The following is a 19,351-nucleotide window of genomic DNA, read 5'->3' on the forward strand; positions in this document are numbered from 1 at the left end:
GTGTCCCGCTGCCAAAAAGTGGGGGGGAGGGGGGAAGTTGGGACTTTAAATGAGGCAATGAATGTATAAATTCATCTACCTCCATCCCTGATTCGGTATTACAAAGAAAATGAGGTGGGACTTTAAATGAAGCATAGCTGCAAAGTAGGTATGCAAGGACATGTCTGAAATTCATTGACTGAATTAGAAAATTGAGAGAGTAAACAATAATAACATGATAAACAATAGTATCAATAAGTTATATTTCATATAAGTATGTATACAAACACATGTTACAACATGATTTACATTGGTAATCAACATCTCATTAGAAAATTCATGATTAGAAAAAAGAACAGAAATAATCTTCGATTGATTGAAACATAGAACATTGTAGATAAAGTGGGGGGGGGGGGGGGGGGATTTCAGACACATGCTTGCAAATGGTAGCAAAAAAGCGCTCTATGCGTTTCGTGGAGTTAATCCATTCATCAGGAGCAATTCCAGGGGTTAAAATTATCTACAAAGAGATAAGTGTCCCGCTGCCACCAAGAAGACAAATACAGGCCCGTCTAGCCCATAATGCCCTTCCTGCTGCATTTGCCAATCCGAATTGGGAGCCCACCACTTCTGCAGCACCCGTAATTCCCCCATTCACTGGCCAACCTGAAATTCATGTCACTTGATTTTTATTCACTGTTTTTCACGGAAGATCTCTATAGATCTATTGTGGACCAAAGCAATTTGTATGCTGGTCAATTTAACGCAACTAATCCCCAGTTGACCCTTGCCAGAGATTGGAGACCTATTACGGAGGATTTTTTTTTATAACAAAAAGTAGAAAATATATTTTTTAAAAACTTTCAGTATTTTTCCATTTATATTGCAAAAAATAAAAATCACAGAGACAATCAAATACCATCAAAAGAAAGCTCTACTTGTGGGGAAAAAAGGACACTAATTTTGTTTGGGTACAGCATTGCATGACCACGCAATTAGCAGTTAAAGCAGCGCAGTGCCAAATTATAAAAAGTGCTCTGGTCATTGAGCAGCCAAATCCTCCAGGACTGAAGTGGTTAAGCAAACTTTGCGATCTGCAGTTCTGCTTATTAAAGGATCCATCGTTTTTGCATAATAGCAGAACAAATTAAAGGTCACATCTCTAATAGTACGCCTAACCATAATCTAATAAGGAGGCCTGTAAAATAATAGGCCTTTTACACATTAATGAATTTGTTTTCTTATTGAAGCGGGACATAGGGATGACCTTGTTGCTGGAGCTGGCGCAGCACTTATCTGCTTCAGCCTCCGCACAACTTTGTTTATTGTTTGCATAGCGCCTCCAGTAATAGTTTTTTATAGAATAAATAGGTTTATGGGCAAAGGTTATGTCTGTTAGTTTTAATGACCTTTATTAAGACTTATTACATTCAAATGGGGTTATTGAAGGGAAAGAATAAATAATTAATTCCATTATAATCCGTTTGCATAAGTACTGTGTATTACATAACTAAAGCTGGCCATACAGTATGCAAATTTCGTCCAGTTCATTGTTCCCAATGAATCAGCTGAATTTTTTTGGTAGTTGATCATATCAGGCTGTTCCCCTCCCATGTCCTTCCATGTCCTCCCATGTCCTCCCATGTCCTCCCATGTCCTCCCATGCCGCTACTTAGTTATTTTGACAGCCGGTGTGGCCAGCTGTCAAAATGCCATAGCTGCAGTAGGACATTTGTCCTTCCACGCTGAACGACATAAATCTTCAGTGTATGGCCAGCTTAAAGAGGAGCTCCAGGCTTCTTCAGACATAAAATAAAAGTCATCAGCTACAAATGCTGTAGATGCTGACTTTTTATGTTAGGACACTTACCTGTCCACGAATCCAGCGGTGTGTTCACCTGAGCCGATTTTTCAATTGGCTCTCGGGTGCTGCCACCGTCATCTCGGGTAGGTTCCATATTGCCCATGTATGCTGTGCTTTGTAAATGGCCCTACAGCGGGGGAAGGAGGAGGGGGGGCAAACTTCTGGATGACTTCGCCACAGCCGAAAGTGAGAGCGGGTACCTGTCAAAACCAGGTACCCACTCTCCCCTCCCCCCTGAACGGTGCCAAATGTGGCAGTGGAGGGGGGAAGGAGGCATAAAAGAAAACGTCCCCTTTTGGATGGAGCTTCGTTTTAAGTCTCTGGTAGTTCTGTCATCACTAAAGGGTCTAAAAGGAAAACCTCCATAGAGTGACAATAACCGTAGAAAAGGGTACAGTCAACAAAGTAGTTTCCAGTTCTGCTAAATCTATTCCACGCTTTAGGCTCCTCTGCAGGCTGGCTGTGCAGAGAGTGGCCAATCAATGTGGCTGCTGGCTGCCACTTGCTGTGATAGTGAACGGGGCTGGTGGCCTCACCTACTTTCTGAGAGCTGCTGACATCCGCAGAAGGAACTACCTCTGCAATTTGCACCGGCCTTAATCTCCAGTGAGAATATAGCCTTAGGGAAAGCTGCAGTTGCATTTTGGTGATTAGTGTTGCTGGTGACGCGGTCCTAAAGCTAATATTTGCATTAATGCAAAGCAATTATAATAGTAAAGTGTATTTGTTTAGGGTCCCTTTCACACTTGTGTGACTTGTCCTGCGACTTGGGACTGCAAAGTCATACCCCATGATTTCCAATGAGTACCGTTCTTATCTTTGATGCGACTTGAGGTCCATAGACCTCAAGATTACACAGGCATTGTTTCAAGTTATGTCAAAGTCGTGTGACTTTCAGGTCGTACAAGTGTAAAAGGGGCCCTAAAGTACTCCCTGCACTACTTTGGTCCAACTTTGATGCTACGTGAGGTACATAGACCTAAAAATTACACAAGCATTGCTTCAAGTCGCGTCAAAGTTGCAACAAAGCCACGCATCAAAGTAGGCAAATAGATTGTGCATTTTGCAAGTGTAGTTGCACATTTTTCTTAGTAAATGTGACAAACTTCATTTTGTAAAGAATACCCAATCAGGTGCATGGAAAAAAAACATTTCTTTGCACATGATTAGCTGATAGAAATCAGCAGAGCTTTACCACATTTATCAAGCTCTGTGGAAAATAAAGTGCACTTGGAAAGTCTACAGCCTATCTGCCATTAGTAAATCAACCCCATATAGTCTCCTTCTGTATTCTTATCTCAACCAACCAGATTCTTATCTTACTACAGGTCAGCCTTGGTACAAGTGACACTCTGTTTCTTTGGATTCAAGAGCCCACCCCTGCTCTGGAGGGGCATATATTCTGCAATCCAGTACAGTCTGACGATTATATGGCCTTACTATGGTAAGTACCGACACCTATACTGATTAATTTGACATAACCAAGTTATATCATAATGTCATGCTTTCTGCAGTAAATAGCTGATGAGTCTGAAATTGGTTCATGTCTTCCTCACTGATTCTGTAAAGCTTCCACCAACTCTGAAAATTTTTTTTTAGAGGCAATGCACCCCTACCCAGAAATGCTGGACCACGTATCAGATATGTGATCCAGCGCAGTGAGGCCACTTTGTCGATGTACATTTAATGCTGCATACACACGACCAGACTTTCCGACGGTCTTCCCGACGGACTTTCGGCGGAGTTCCGACAGACTTTCTGAACGAACGGACTTGGCCACACACAAGCACACCAAAGTCCGACGGATTAGAACATGATGACGTACGACCGGTGTTCTGTCAAAAACTGTCCAGCCATCGGATAGTGTCCGCCCCGTAATGCACAAGCTCAGCACTTGCGCAGTACGGAGGAGAAGGAGACTCCGAAAATCTCCAAGTGGACATACGGTAGCACATAGTAACAGGGCCCCTCGCGAGCTCGCTTCGCTCGCCACGCTTTGGGCACGGCCTCGCTTCACTCGGATATTTTTTATTCTAACTCTATGTCCGCTTGGATGGTGGGGCTTGAACCTGGACTCACAGCACAGGCGCCGTTCATCTTTGGAGACTTTCGGAATCTCCTTGTCCTCTGTACTGCGTAAGCGCAGTACAGGGTGGACACTATCCGATGGGGGACACTATTCGACACATCACCGGACTAGAATAAGGGAGTTCATAGCCAGTAGCCAATAGCTGCCCTAGTGTCGGTTTTTCATCCGTCGGACTAGCGTACAGACAAACTGATTTTTTGACCGGACTCGAGTCCGTCGGAAAGATTTGAAACATGTTTTAAATCTAAAGTCCATCTGATTTTTAGACAGCAAAGGTCCAATGAAGCCCACACATGATCGAATTGTCCGGCGAAAAGTCTAGTCGAAAAGTCTAGTCGTGTGTACGCGGCATTAGGCTAAGTTCACACTGGCATTAAAAGCAGGCATTTGAGGTGCACACCTATGCAAATGATACAATAGACAGCACATTGTGCTGTTCACATGATCAAAACATTAGCGTCTCTTTGCTACAAAACTGAAGCCTCATGTCGAGTCAGAAGGAGTTTGAAGCCTTTCATCGCCTCCCATTCAAGTCTATGGTAACACTTCGCAAATGCTCTGGCAGGTGTTTGCAGTGCGGTTGCGAGGCATTAAAATTAGTTTATTTCCTGTAATGTCCCATTTGTGGAGCGGTTTTAACACACCTTAACATCCATTAAGGGAGCATGGGTGCTGCCTCCCCTTTCCATCCCTGCCGACACCCCCTATTCATGCATCCGACCCATTTCAGAACGCCGCAACATTAATTACAGCGGTGGTTTTTGTTTTCTTTGAAGCACCTGATTAGAGCCGGAGGCTCTAATAGGCTTTAAAGTAGGGTGGGCTCCGGATGCAGAGCATTGCATGGGTCCAATATAAAGTATGTAATGAAAACAGAAAGATTCTATTTAGGACATTTCATTAGCATATTTATGAGGGTAAAGAACCAGGGAAGGCAACATATAAGGAGATTAAACAGCTTTAATTTTATGTATAAACATAGCCTTAAAATAAACTTTACAACAATAACTCAAAATGCGTACTCACTGAAAATAGACTATAATTTCCTTTTAAAGCAGTGACAGTTTAATACCATGTCTTGACGGTGTGTATTATGTTCTGTATATTGGATAATGTGCAGATGCATATCACCATGTGGCTGCTATTATTCTAATTAATAAACTATTGATTACTATGCAGAAGCATCAATAAAGGTAGTTAGCTGGCGATAAAACCACTTGAAAAGCAGCATGTAGTTTTCCCATTTTAATTCATATTAAATGATGAGGATAATGCTACATATGACAACAGTTATACGTCCAAGTACTTATTTTTCTTGTCTTTTTCTTTAGATTTCATTCTTATTTAATAAGATAAGGCAATCTATAATGTGCAGTAATCTTCCGTTGTTTACTATCAACCATTCAGCGGTAAAATCGTATTCATTCATTTCTATGAGTGTCCTCACTTTATACTTCATCATTGACCATTCCATTTATTGCATTTAAAGCTGATTTTCAGGCATACACATACAGTATGTCATATATATATATATATATATATATATATATATATATATATATATATATATATATATATATATATTTTTTTTTTTTTAAACTGTTTAACCTGCCAAAAGTTTTAGCATTTCTTCATCCAATCTTGTGATATGACATCACTGTCATTTTTATTTTATATTTTTTAAAGCGGTACTAAACCCAAAAGCAAACATTTATTATTTTGCACTTACCAATTCATGTAAAACTTTCATCCCAAAAGAAAAAAGAAATGTTACTATAACTGCTTGTGTAACTGCAGTGTGAGCTGGAGCTTGGCTTCAATTTGTTGGTGTATTTAAATCTGCTAATACATCTAACACTCCCCTCCCCCCAGACTGACAGTACTGCTGTCCAAAGGTGCCCATGTTCTTCATCCAGAGTGGGGGCAATCTAATATAGGAGGTGTGTTACTGGCCAGATCAGCAGGTGAAAAAGGCCAGTCAGGTTTTTCCACCCCAAATTCGCTTATCCATGTTTTTATGGACCTTGCTTTGTGTATTTTTCCCACAAAATTGGGAGCATGAAATTGTCCAAAATGTCTTGGTATGCTGATTCCTTAAGAGTTCCCTTCGCTGGAACTAAGAGGCCAAGCCCAACCCCTGAAAGACAACCCCACTCCTCCAAATGATTTGGACCAGTGAACAAAGAAGGGCCATAAAGACATGGATGAGCGAGTTTGGGGTGGAGGAACTTGACTGGCCTGCACAGAGTCCTGACCTCAACCCAATAGAACACCTTTGGGATGAATTAGACTATGAGCCAGGCCTTCTTGTCCAACATCAGTGCCTGACCTCACAAATGTGCTTCAGGAAGAATGGTCAATTCCCATAGACACACTCCTAAACCTTGTGGACAGCCTTCCCAGAAGAGTTGAGGCTGTTATAGCTGCAAATGGAAAGGGGGGTGGGGCAACACAATATTGAACCCTACGGACAAAGACTGGGATGCCAATAAAGTTTATGTGCGTGTAAAGGCAGGTGTCCCAATACTTTTGAATAAATATCTATCTATCTATCTATCTATCTATCTATCTATCTATCTATATATATATATATATATATATATATATATATATATATATATATATATATATATATATATATTAAAAAAAAAAAATAATAATAATAAAAAAAAAATATATATATATATATATATATATATATATATACTGTGTATATATATATATATATATATATATATATATATATATATATATATATATATATCTTTATACTTAAGTGAACCAATGTAAGAAAAGTCTGCAAATATAATCTTTGTTTTACCAATAAACATTTAATACAGGGTGCAACCGTGACACAGAGCAGGAGCTATTTACTTTCAGACTCTCTTTGTCATTGAAATGTTGTGGCAAATGGTACCCTTATTCTGATGCTGACAATAGTTTAGTGTCTACTTTGTGACTTTTTTTTTCATTGTAAATGTCTTTCTTAGCCAAATCTTTCCAATAAAACCATTGTGAAAGAAACTTTGTAGGGAACAATTTGTACACAACAGTGAGACGGCGTTATGTCTCTGGCCCTGTTCACACTGGCATTAAAAGCAGGAGTTTGGGGCACATTATCAAAACGTGAAGCTTTTGCATCCTGCCACCTTGCTGCACTTTAAAAATGAAGCCTCATGTGGATTTAGGAAGGGGTTGAATCTTCTCAATTCCTTCTATTCATGTCTATGGAAATGCATCATAAAGACACCTGCATGAGTTTGCAGTGAGTTTACGATGTCTGTGGCACATTTGCAGCACGTTAGGCCTTGTTCATAGCAGCTAAGAAAAAAACCTAGGCATTTGGGGTGCATTCTTAACTTTTGTCAAATGTATCTCAGATGCCCATATGGCATTTGGGGAGTGCTTTTAACTTGCCTTTAACACACGTTAAGCATGATGCAAACTATACAAACCACGCACATTACCGCCATAGATGTGTTTGTTAAGTGTTCAGTATTTTGAGAAAGTGTTAAAAAGGCCTTTTTCTGTTCTGGTTTGAGCCATTGTTCTCTGTAAAGAGCTCCACCTTAAAAATGAAAATACAGAAAATATACAATATATTTTCCTAAGTTAAAAAAAAAACTTTGCTAAGTTTTGTATTTTTTTTTTACCATAATAATGTAAAATATTCTTTTTAAAGCCTGCTTTCATTTTGTGGTTCCTTAATATGGATTGTCTGGTACAGTGGTTATTCTAAAGCCCAATACACACTATCAGATTTTCTGCTGATTTTTGTCTTCTGATTTACCAAAACCCTATAATATGAGGACAAACCTTAGGAGTTTCAATGTGTATGCAATCAGGCAGGCCCTTGCACTACATGGTTTTGGTAAATCTGAAGACAAAAATCAGCAGAATCTGATAGTGTGTATGGGGCCTAACAATATAGCATGCACAAGAAAACCTAAAGCCCCGTACACACGATCGGACTCTCCCGACGGGAAATGTGTGATGACAGGCTGTTGCCGGTAAATCCGACCGCGTGTACACATCGGACAATTGTTGTCGGATTTTCCACAGACAAATGTTGGATAGCAGGTTTTAAAATTTTCTGCAGACATCTGTTGTCTAGATTTTCAAGTGTGTGTACACAAGTCCGTCAGACAAAAGTCCAAAGTACAAACACGCATTCTCGGAAGAAAGGACGAGCCAGAAGCTAGTGTTTGTAAAGGAGAATTAACATTCGTGACGGGGCAGATTATGAAATCTCAAAATGTAGCACGCATTCTCTTCTTCTTTAACCACTTGCTCACTGGGCACTTAAACACCCTTCCTGACCAGACCAATTTTCAGCTTTTGGTGCTCTCACACTTTGAATGACAATTACTCAGTCATGCAACACTGTACCCAAATGAATTTTGTGTCCTTTTTTTCCCACAAATAGAGCTTTCTTTTGGTGGTATTTGATCACCTCTGGGGTTTTTATTTTTTGCGCTATAAATGAAAAAAGACCGAAAATTTTGAAAAAAACGCATATTTCTTTGTTTCTGTGATAACATTTTGCAAATTATAATTTTTTTTTCATAAATTTTGGCCACAATTTATACTGCTACATATCTTTGGTAAAAATAACCCAAATTAGTGGATATTATTTGGTCTTTGTGAAAGTTAGAGAGTCTACAAGCTGTGGTGCGAATCGCACAAAATTGATCACATCTGATGTACTGGTGGCCTATCTCATTTCTTGCGACCCGAACAAGTCAGGAAAGTAAAAATACCCCCCAAATGACCCCTTTTTTGAAAGTAGACATTCCAAGGTATTTACTAAGATGCATGGTGAGGTTTTTGATGTTGTCATCTTTTTCCCACAATTCTTTGCAAAATGAAGATTTTTTTTTTTTTTTTTCTCACAAAATTTTCAATGTAATAGGTTATTTCTCTCACATGGCATGTGTATACCACAAATGACACCCCAAAATACGTTCTGCTACTCCTGAGTATTACGATACCAAATGTGTGAGACTTTTACACAGCCTGGCCACATACAGAGGCCCAATATTGAAATAGCACCATCAGGCGTTCTAGGAGCATAAATTACACATTTCATTTCTCAACCACCTATTACAATTTTGAAGGCCCTGGAGCACCAGGACAATGGAAATGCCCACAAAGTGACCCCATTTTGGAAAGCTAACACCCCAACGTATAATCTATGAGGCATAATGAGTCATTTGGATGGTTCATTTTTTTTCCAGAAGTTTTGGGAAAATGTGGAAAAAAAATGAAAACGCATTTTTTTTACGCAAAGTTGTCCATTTATAAGATATTTCCAACACATAGCATGTACATAGCAAAAATGACACCCCAAAATACGTTCTACTACTCCTCCTGAGTATAACGATACCAAATGTGTGAGACTTTTACACAGCCTGACCACATACAGAGGCCCAATATTGAAATAGCACCATCAGGCGTTCTAGGAGCATAAATTACACATCTTATTTCTCAACCACCTATTACAGTTTTGAAGGCCCTGGAGCACCAGGACAATGGAAATGCCCACAAAGTGACCCCACGTGGCACTGACAACACGTGGCACTGACAGATGGCACTGGAGGCAGATGGCACTGGAGGCAGATGGCACTGGAGGCAGATGGGGCTGACAGATGGGGCTGACAGTTGGGGCTGACAGATGTCGCTGGCAGATGTCGCTGACAGATGGCACTGGGGCTGGCACTGGCAGATGGCACTGGCACTGGCAGATGGTGCTGGCTATTTGCTCTGGCTAATTGCTCTGGCAAATGGGGCTGGCAGATGGCACTGCAGCTGGCAGATGGCCCTGGCAGGTGGCACTGGCAGGTGGCACTGGCAGGTGGCACTGGCGCTAGCGGCACTGGGGCTGACGGCACTGGGGCTGACGGCACTGGGGCTGACGGATGGCACTGGCGCTGGCAGGTGGCACTGGCGCTGGCAGGTGGCACTGGCACTGGCAGGTGGCACTGGCACGTGGCACTGTCGGCACTGGGGCTGGCGGCACTGGGGCTGGCGGCACTGGGGCTGACGGACGGCACTGGCGCTGGCAGGTGGCACTGGTGCTGGCAGGTGGCACTGATGCTTGCAGGTGGCACTGGCGGCACTGGGGCTGACGGCACTGGGGCTGACGGATGGCACTGGCGCTGGCAGGTGGCACTGGTGCTGGCAGGTGGCACTGGCAGGTGGCACTGGCACTGAAGGCACTGGGGCTGACGGCACTGGGGCTGACGGATGGCACTGGCGCTGGCAGGTGGCACTGGTGCTGGCAGGTGGCACTGGCACTGGCAGGCGGCACTGGCGGCACTGGCGGCACTGGGGCTGACGGCACTGGCGGCACTGGGGCTGACGGCACTGGGGCTGACTGATGGCACTGGTGCTGGCAGGTGGCACTGGTGCTGGCAGGTGGCACTGGCACTGGCGGCACTGGCGGCACTGGGGCTGACGGCACTGGGGCTGACGGCACTGGGGCTGACGGGTGGCGCTGGCAGGTGGCACTGGCAGGTGGCACTGGCGGCACTGGCACTACTGGCAGATGGCACTGGGCTGACAGATGGCACTGGGCTGACAGATGGCACTGGGGCTGACAGATGGCACTGGGGCTGACAGTTGGCACTGGGGCTGACTTACAGATCCTCTCTCTCCTCACACGCTGTCTCTGTGTGAGGAGGGAGAGACACGGCAATGGGAGATGATCTCATATGTTTACATTTGAGATCATCTCCCATTGGCAGCTGCGATCGTGCTGTGAACGGCCGCTTTGATTGGCCGTTCATGGCGATCTGTGTTTGCCTGTCTCTAGGAGACACAGCGAATACAAAACTTCCGCGATGCGCGCCCCCGGCTAAACACAAGGCCGTCCAGAGACGACCAGGCGAAGGAACCCGTCTGCTCTACGGCCGTCATTCGGCTATAGGGCGGGCGGGAGGTGGTTAATGGGATAATAATGAAGCTGCTTTGCTGGTGATACTGATGGAGTTATGGCAAACACATTTTCAAAGGCTTTTTTTTCTAGTCATATCAAGTACAATATTATTATGCTTTTTTTTTTTGGGCAAGTTACCACAACACCATTATCCCGTAGTTTTTAAGATCAAAGATACAACTATGTTGGTGTCCCTTGTTAATTTTACATTATATATTTTTTTAAATGTAACTACCTACTCCCAAACTGTCATTTGAAGTAAAACACATAGACAAGTATTATTCTCCACAATTTTTGTATTGTGCATTAAAAAAAAAAAGAAAACAAAAAAAAAAATTTGCCATGTTATCTGCCAATAGAACATAACCAAAAGTTGCATTCTATGCATCCAAAAATATAGAAAATATACCAAATCAAATCATTATTCAACCAAAAAAATTATGTCAAAGCAATAACTCCAAGGCCAATAATAAATAACAGGTTATCTCCTCTGATTCCACAACATGTCTGGTTGATGAACGGCCGTTTAGAAACAAACTGAAAAGCACAAAGTGAAAAGAGCAAAATGAAAAGCGTAAAATCAAAAGTGTGAAATGAAAAGCACGAATCAACACTCACCAAGCTTCTACTAGCACGAAATTAGCAGAAAGAGCCCAAAGGGTGGCGCTAAAGAGCTGAAAAACCCCGTAGTACGTCAGTTGTTTGTTGACCAACAATTCCTTGCCATATGTATGCACAGACAAGTTTGGGCCATCCCCCTTCGGACAAAAGTCCACGGTTTTATTGGCCAACAATCCGATCGTGTGTACGAGGCTTAACAATTTAGCATGCACAAGAAAACCTAACTTGTCCAAGAAAACACGCAGAAAACTTTGAGTTTATTGAGTTCTGTGGTCATTCCTCCTCCTCTATAAGCCGCAGCTGATGGTTTGAACCAAGAAAAAATGATGCAGTGTATACTCTGGCAGGCTTTGAATGATTTTCACTGTGTAAGCAGAATTTTCCAAAAGCATGATGTAGTGGACAATGTGGACAAATGAACAAAATTTTCAAGAGGGCAAAAATGCGAGGAAAAGAGGTTAATTAGTTGTGTTTCATCGACTCTACATTTTAAAACAATGTAATGTCATTGTTTAAATTAGATCTGAATTCTTCTTTACAGAATATACATAATGTCTCAGGATAACATGAGTATTGCAGTATTCAGCAAAGCTTTATTTGGACTCGTAGTGCACCTGCTACTTGAAGAAGGAGGGAGATGTCAAATCCCGGAAAATGTAGCTAGGCCAAAGAATAAAAGTGTCAATGAGCACTGCAATACTCAACTTGTTGTCTTTAAACCAGATTATATTTTATCCTCAGTGAATATCCTTCATGTGTTAATATTGCGTATTTATCTTCACCTAATTTTTATATGCCTTTCAGATTTATGATTGCTTGCTCTGCTCTTTTTCATGATCGTATTTCATATACAGTTTTGTAGATTTCTAGTGGCTCTCTGTATGTTATACTGTGCAATCAGCATCCTTGGTAATTGATTGCTGCACTAACATAAATTAAATAAAAAAAGCAAAAGAAAAAAAAACATATTCAGCACATCTCTGCAATATACTTTATGTACATGTCCCTGTATTTTATCTGATTATAAATGCTGCAAGCCCAGGAAATTACCTGTTGATCATGTCAGCCCTACATGAGTTCTCCCTGGCTGAACTACAGAACACCTCCCTTTCATATTATAGATATTAGTAAAGGGAGATGTGTGAGGGTAAGCCACATAAAAATAGTATTGTGTATTCAATATAGTAAATATAGTACAAATCATTTGGGGTCCAAGCAGAAACACAGACTTGCTTTTGGAAATGAGGAACACTATAGAACCAGTGGTGTATCATCCATGTGTGCAGGGAGTTCACTGCACACGGGCCCCCACAAGAAGGGGGGGGCACTGTGACCCACACTGCATACATGGATGATTGTTCCTTGATTGGGACCATGATCGGGTGCGGCGGGGGGACAATTGTGAGCATCGATCTCCCTGCATGGCTTTTCCTCCTCTCCCTCCCGCGGCTGTCAGCTGAAATGCCATACAGGGAGATCGGTGCGAGCAACTGTCCCTCTGCCACATCGATCATCCCCCAATGTCCACCGTGTCCTTCTCCTTCAGCCCTGTGTTCTCCTGACCCCTGTCCTCCTCCTCCTCCAATCACTATGATCTCCTCTTCCTCTTCCTCTAACCCCGTGTTCTCTGGTCCCCTGTCCTCTTCCTACGTCCCCCCCCATCGTTCCCCTCAGCTGGCTCCTCCTCTCCTCTCCTGGAAGCTGTGGGGGATGTCAGGATGGAGAGCGGAGGAAGGAATATGTCATTTACCGGCTCCTTCCTTTTCTGAATTGGCCATAGAGAGTGATCGCTACCAAATGCTCTCTATGTCCTGTAATGAGCTTCAGTTTATGAATGAACAGGATCCTCTGTCTCCTATCCATTCAATTTCAGTGCTAAGAAAGGGACTGGGGAATCTGTGTCCTCAGCCCTCTTTCTCTGTCTCAAAGGGGATGTGTCAGGGGTTTGTTCAGACCCCTGACATGTCACCAAAGCCCCCCAATTGATATATATATATATTAAGGCTGTGGAAATTAAAGATTAATTCCTCGATTAATCGATTCTTTTTTTGATCGATCAAAATTCTCCGGCTTCCGGGTCTTCAGGGAGTTCTGTCGGAGATCCAGTGACCTCACAGACATCTACGTCACTGGACTCCTCCCCCTTCCCCAAGCTTCTTTGGAGTTTACCGAAGGCCAGTGCCTCAAGGGCAGTCGGAATAGATTTTCCACCTACTGTATGCAGCATAATGTTCTCTGAGGCGCTGGGGATTCTGTTACTGTGTTCTCCCTCTGGGACCATGGTGCCTATCATGTCCTGCGATTGAGAAGACAAATAGTACAGCCAGGGGTTTGGCAGCGCAAGGCCACCTTCCACCTTTGGGCCTTTATCCTAGGGGGTCGATTTTTCCATATCAACTCTCAAAAGATTGTGTTAGGTAAATATATTTCTAAAGGTGCTATTGACATGACATTTTCACCACGTCGGTAACAATCCATGCATACAAAGAAACCAAATCAAATACATTCAGAAGTTAAAATATGGGTAATAAAATGGAGTGACACAGGGAAAAAGTATTGAGTTAGCTAACTGAAATGTATTTAATACTTCGTACAAAATCCTTTATTGGTAATGACAGCTTCAAGACAGCTCCTGTATTTCAATTTCAAGGGGTATGAATACTTTTTCAAGGCACCCTTTATATAAAGATTCAGTAGCAATTTACTCTTACTGCTTGTCCTGAAGTTAAGACAATCAGCTAAATACAGTGTTGAAATTAACATTTGTGAACAAATTTGCTTACCAAAAACATTTGCAATTGTGTTTGGCCTGTGTTGTGATCCATGTACCGTTCCCATTCTTAATCCTACTATATACTATGTAATTATCAGATTCAGACACCTGTACTAACTGCATTAAAATATTTGGCACTACACTTTCACATATGTATTAAAAATATGTTTGTTTTTTTTTTTTTTAGGGAGTACATACTGTAACTTGGTTAAATGATGGTCTTTTCTGTTGTGTTTGTAGTACAGTTTTTTATTGATGTTATGCCAAATAGGAAGTAAAGGGACATTTCGAAAACTGATACAAGTTCAAAACTAAGAAAAAATGTTGTGCTTTAGTCCCAATTAAAATTTATTTTTTGAATCCAACTAAGGTATGTGCCTCAATTTGTCTCCTGTAACAGCATTTAGAGAGGCGGAGGGAGGGCCTGCATTGGGGGCCAATCAGGCTTTGCTTAGTGCACATGTGCAGAAAGTGAACTGTCGATAGGAGAGCAGACCATGCCTTATCTGAGTATACTATTCCTTCATTGTTCAATCAGTAGGGTGTGGGTGTGCTTGTACCCTATCAGTGAATTGGCAGTGGAAGTCTAGGGTCTAGGGTCTAGCTATATGATGTTGCAGGGAGGCTGGATCAAAAACTAGCTGCACAAATCCTTTGGCAGATAAAGCAATTTGTTGTTAACAGATCATTTTTATTGTGCTGAGTTTGCATGACATAAGCATACAAAATACAATATTTTTTTCCACATATATATATATATATATATATATATATATATATATATATATATAGTTGAAGCCCTATAGCCGACACGAATATGGATAACCATCAGAGTTAACATACGACTTATCACATGAAATGGACCTGAAAGTGTGCCTTGGTCTAATGGACAGTATACCAAAATAAGAGGGCATACCCTAGATAGGAAATGAAATGAAATGAATAATCTGTGAGAAATGAATATTTGAGAAATGCCCTAAAAAGGGGCTGGGAGTGCGACAAAGACCACAAGTGAGCAGGCTGGTTAAATATCCCTCAGATATCTCCCATAAATTCAGGCCACCATACTGGCCTTCCTATTTATGGTTGAAGCCCTATGGCCGACACGAATATGGATAACCATCAGAGTTAACATCAGAGTTAACATAAGACTTATCACATGAAATGAACCTGAAAGTGGGCCTTGGTCTAATGGACAGTATACCAAAATAAGGGGGCAAAAACATTTAGGTAGGGGATAGTTTTATTAGTTTAAGTTTGTTCATTGAGCGAGTTTGGTAAATGCATGAACCATCTCCACTTGTGGATTGGTGATGTACCGGGTGAAGCAGGCAGACTTCCACCTGCCTTGTCTCTTACTGATATGGTCTGGGACCCCGTGGCGGGGATGCTGCTGAGGCTGGCCCAATGCGAAAGGAGTGACCGGAGTACTGGCTAGGGCTTAGGCGAAGGTTGCAGAGAAGGATCCTTATGTGTTTCATGAACTGACAGGCACTCCTGGGTTTGACAGGGAAAGGAAGAAGTGGACTGGAGTCCGACTGTTCTGGTAGGAGTGACAGCAGTTGATTGAGTATGATAACTGGACACCAGCTATTACTAGTTTTGTAAAGGTACCCCAGAGCCTGCCTGCTTGGTTTTAGAAACTGAAAGGTGGAGGATGAAGTGATCTTGGTAGCGGACCAGGTGATGTCTACGTAGCATTTGGCTTGCAGGGTTGCTACAGGTGAACTCTCCAGGTCGCAATGAACCCGTAGTAGGCCAAGTATATGACCGCTTGTAGGACCACACTGGGGAGGAGACCGAATGGAGAAGTAGTCAGGATGGTCGACATACCCCTAAAGATGTCACTCGTTATGGGTAAACGTTTCGCACTGACCACCTGTTGGAGTTTCTGGGTGCCGCGTAGAATGGCCCAGATCGAGTGGGATGTCAATAAGGAAGGTTTTGTGGGGTCCAGTAGAGACAAGAAAGGTTGGATGCTGGCTAGGTACAGCCGAATAGGGTTATGGGATAAAGCTGGGTATGGCAATACGAGATAAAGGCTAGTATCTGCTTGATGTTTGAAGATTCCTGGGAGCGGCGTGCCAGGAATTGGTTGAAGGCTCTCCAGGTCGTCTGGTAGGCTTTGAGGGTGTTGCGGGAGAATGAGCAGTTGATGAGCTGGGTCACTGTACGCAGATGTTGTGCTAATCCAGGGTCAGCTGAGACCAAGCAGGGATAGTGTCTGAAACCGGATCGGCTCCGGGCACCTGTTCGAAAAAGGAGGTGTAATTAAAACGTAGGAGTGTGTCTGCTGCGAGGTTGCGCTTGCCAGGAATAAATGAACAGTAAATATTAAACTGATATTGTAAAGACAGTTGTACCAGCCTACGCAGGAAGGACATGACTGAGAGGGACTTGGACCTGCCTTTGTTATTAATCTCTGCTGTGATTGTCGGTGGAGAAGGCCACAGTGTGTCCTGTCCAGCTGTCCAGCTGTGCGGCTGCCACTATCGGATAGAGCTCAAAGAGGGAGTAAGATTGGGTGAAGCCAGGAATTGACGGTATCTGTGAAGGCCAGGGTCCTGAAAACCAGTGATGGCCAAAAATTGCTGCGAAGCCTGTGGAGGCTGCAGCATCTGTCACTACCTGGGGTGATATGGACGATATTGTGTGTATAAATAGGGATATGCCATTCCAGGTGGAGAGGAACTCCTCCCACATAGAAAGATGCGCTACTGCTGTGGTGTCCAGACTGAGGACCTGATCGAGATCCTGTGTTTGTGAAAGGAATACCAGCAGATGGGACACAAAGGAGCGACCCTGTGGGATGATGCGCATGGCAAAATGAAGCATCCCTAAGAGAGACTGCAGCTGCTTTTTGGTACACCCCCTAGTGTGAGTGAAGTCTCGGAGGACCGCCCTAATGAGGGTCAATTTGTAGAGGGGGAGGCTGGCCTGCATGGAGCAGGTGTCTAGGTTGACTCAGAGAAAGGTGATGGTGTGTGCTCGACCGTCGACTTTATGTTCTGCAATGGGAACATTGAGATTCTTGAATACGACTCTTAGTTTGTCGAGGTCTCCTGGGGTCATGCTGGGTGGTTCTATTAGTAAGAATTCATCCAGGTAATGGACGACCTCTTGACACTGGGCTTTGTACAATAAAATCCAGGTGAGAGACTGCACAAAAGTGTCAAAGAGCCAGGGGCTACTCTTCGAACCAAAAGTCAACTTGGTGGCAAAATAGTATTCCTCCTTCCACTTGATGCCATGCCAGCACCAAAGGGATGGGTGGATAGGCAGGAGCTTGAAGGTGTCCGAGATGTCGGCTTTGGAGAGCCAGGCACCTGTACCTGCTTTGATAATTGCTTGAATTGCCATGTCCACGGAGGCATATTTAAGGGAGAACTCTTCGGAGGAAGTAAGGGAATTGAGACTGGGAATGCGGGAAGAATGAGGTGCAGACAGATCGTACACCAGATGCAGTTTATTAGAGAACGTGCCCTTGACAAGCCCAATAGGGCTGACTCAGGTATTGAAAGGGGGCTGAGTGAAAGGGCCTATTATGAAGCCCCGGTCTATTTCGGCCTGTAGAAACTAGTCTATGGCCTGCTCGTCAGTGGCCACTGAGCGGAGATTCCTGCACTCATGAGTAGTGTGAGGCAGGGTAATGAGGCCAGTTTGAAACCCTTCTGTGAATCCTTGGATAAGGTAGGTGGCCAGGGAGGGAGTGGGGTGTGAGGTGAGGTAGAGCCCAAGCCATATGACATTAGCCCAGCTTAGTCATGTGTTCTTCTGTTGTTTGACCTCAAACAAGATCCTTGGATGTGCCCTTTGGCATAAGGTGTAGATGTGGAGCACATGGCACTGGCTGACGTTGCAAGAGCCGTAATTGAAATTGCTACAAATAGCTGCTCCTCCCACGGTCCAGACTGGGCGTCCAGATTTGTCCACCTGGGGTGTGTGTACGGGGGCTTGCTGGCCCTGAACCGCATCGGAGGGGGAGTGAAACTCGAAGGGGAGACTGACTGTCACATTGGCGCACCAGGTGGGAGTGTGGGTGGAGGATTGGCAAATGGCACACAGTGGTGAGAGCAAGCCAGCAGAGTGGCGACAGAACAGCTCTGTGTCCATAAGGCTCAAATTCGTTGTTGTCTGGAATTGTGTGAGCCTGGCTGCTGTCCTGGCAGAAAAGGAACGGTGATAGTCATAAAAGGAAAATCCTCCATACTTGTAGCCCAAGTCTACTACAGTATGGAGGTATAAGTCCAGCTCTTTCCTTCTGCTGGGAGAGTCTGAACACAGGACATCCCTCAGCATGCAGAAGGCCAATGTGAACTTTGGGACGGACAATTTCCGGTTGAGCCTGGGGTCTTTGGCTTTAAGGACCACTGATACGTCACCCCAGATGTAGGCTTTATTCTCCACCAAATTGTGAACCGAAATGAGGAGAGATGCAAGGTTGATGTCCCTGCCGTCCAGGATGTCCTTCCTGATGCTGGCTGGAATCAAATGGGATGTATAGACAATGGGGCTCCACCTTATGGTGCCTGCAGGAAGGGGTGTCAAAACCTGGACTACGGTAGGGTCGGGGACAGCAGCGGCCAGGCGAGTCTCCAAGAGTGCCACTCTGGTTTGGACATCTGAGACTGAAGCGGACAATGATGACACCATGGTATGGAGCTGTTCAATGGCGGAAGATATGGACTGGAGGGACACCTGTTGGGTTCTGCGCCCTGCTGCGGCTGGTGGAGGGAAGAGTAGCTTGAAGAGCTCAGCCTTCCTAGCTGTAGCGGGAAAGGGCATAGCTCTGCGTCTGAGTTCTGCCGTCAGTTTGGGGATGGTCCATCCCCTGAGGGACTGAATGCTGTCGGTCTCTGAGACCAGAGAAGGGGACAGAGGGGCCGTGAGGTCTTCGCTGCCGGCCGGGGACATGGTTCTGGTGTTCTATACCCTAGGTATGATGTCCTGTCCTCGGAATCGAGTCTTGGTAGACCGAAACCTATTGAGGGTGACATGAATTTGCTTCTACTCCCTTAAAGCATACGTACCTAGTTGGTGCTCTGTGTTTTGTTTTTTTTACATGGGGGAATATCGTCCAACCTGGTG

The 19,351-nt window shown here is 43.7% G+C and overlaps 1 protein-coding gene across 5 annotated transcripts in view; it reads left to right on the forward strand.

The window, feature by feature from the left end:
- XYLB (xylulokinase) overlaps positions 1-19,351 on the forward strand; it is a 242,160-nt gene that overhangs the window by 72,165 nt on the left and 150,644 nt on the right. For all 5 annotated transcript variants that reach the window (XM_077491188.1, XM_077491191.1, XM_077491187.1 and 2 more), the window contains one exon: positions 3,172-3,287. In XM_077491188.1, coding sequence (XP_077347314.1) covers positions 3,172-3,287 — 116 coding nt within the window. The remainder of the gene's footprint in view (positions 1-3,171; positions 3,288-19,351) is intronic.

Source organism: Lithobates pipiens, unplaced genomic scaffold, assembly GCF_037356315.1.
Source record: "Lithobates pipiens isolate NorthernLeopardFrog02 unplaced genomic scaffold, aLitPip1_a1.2 Scaffold_19, whole genome shotgun sequence".
Classification (NCBI taxonomy): Eukaryota; Metazoa; Chordata; class Amphibia; order Anura; family Ranidae; genus Lithobates; species Lithobates pipiens.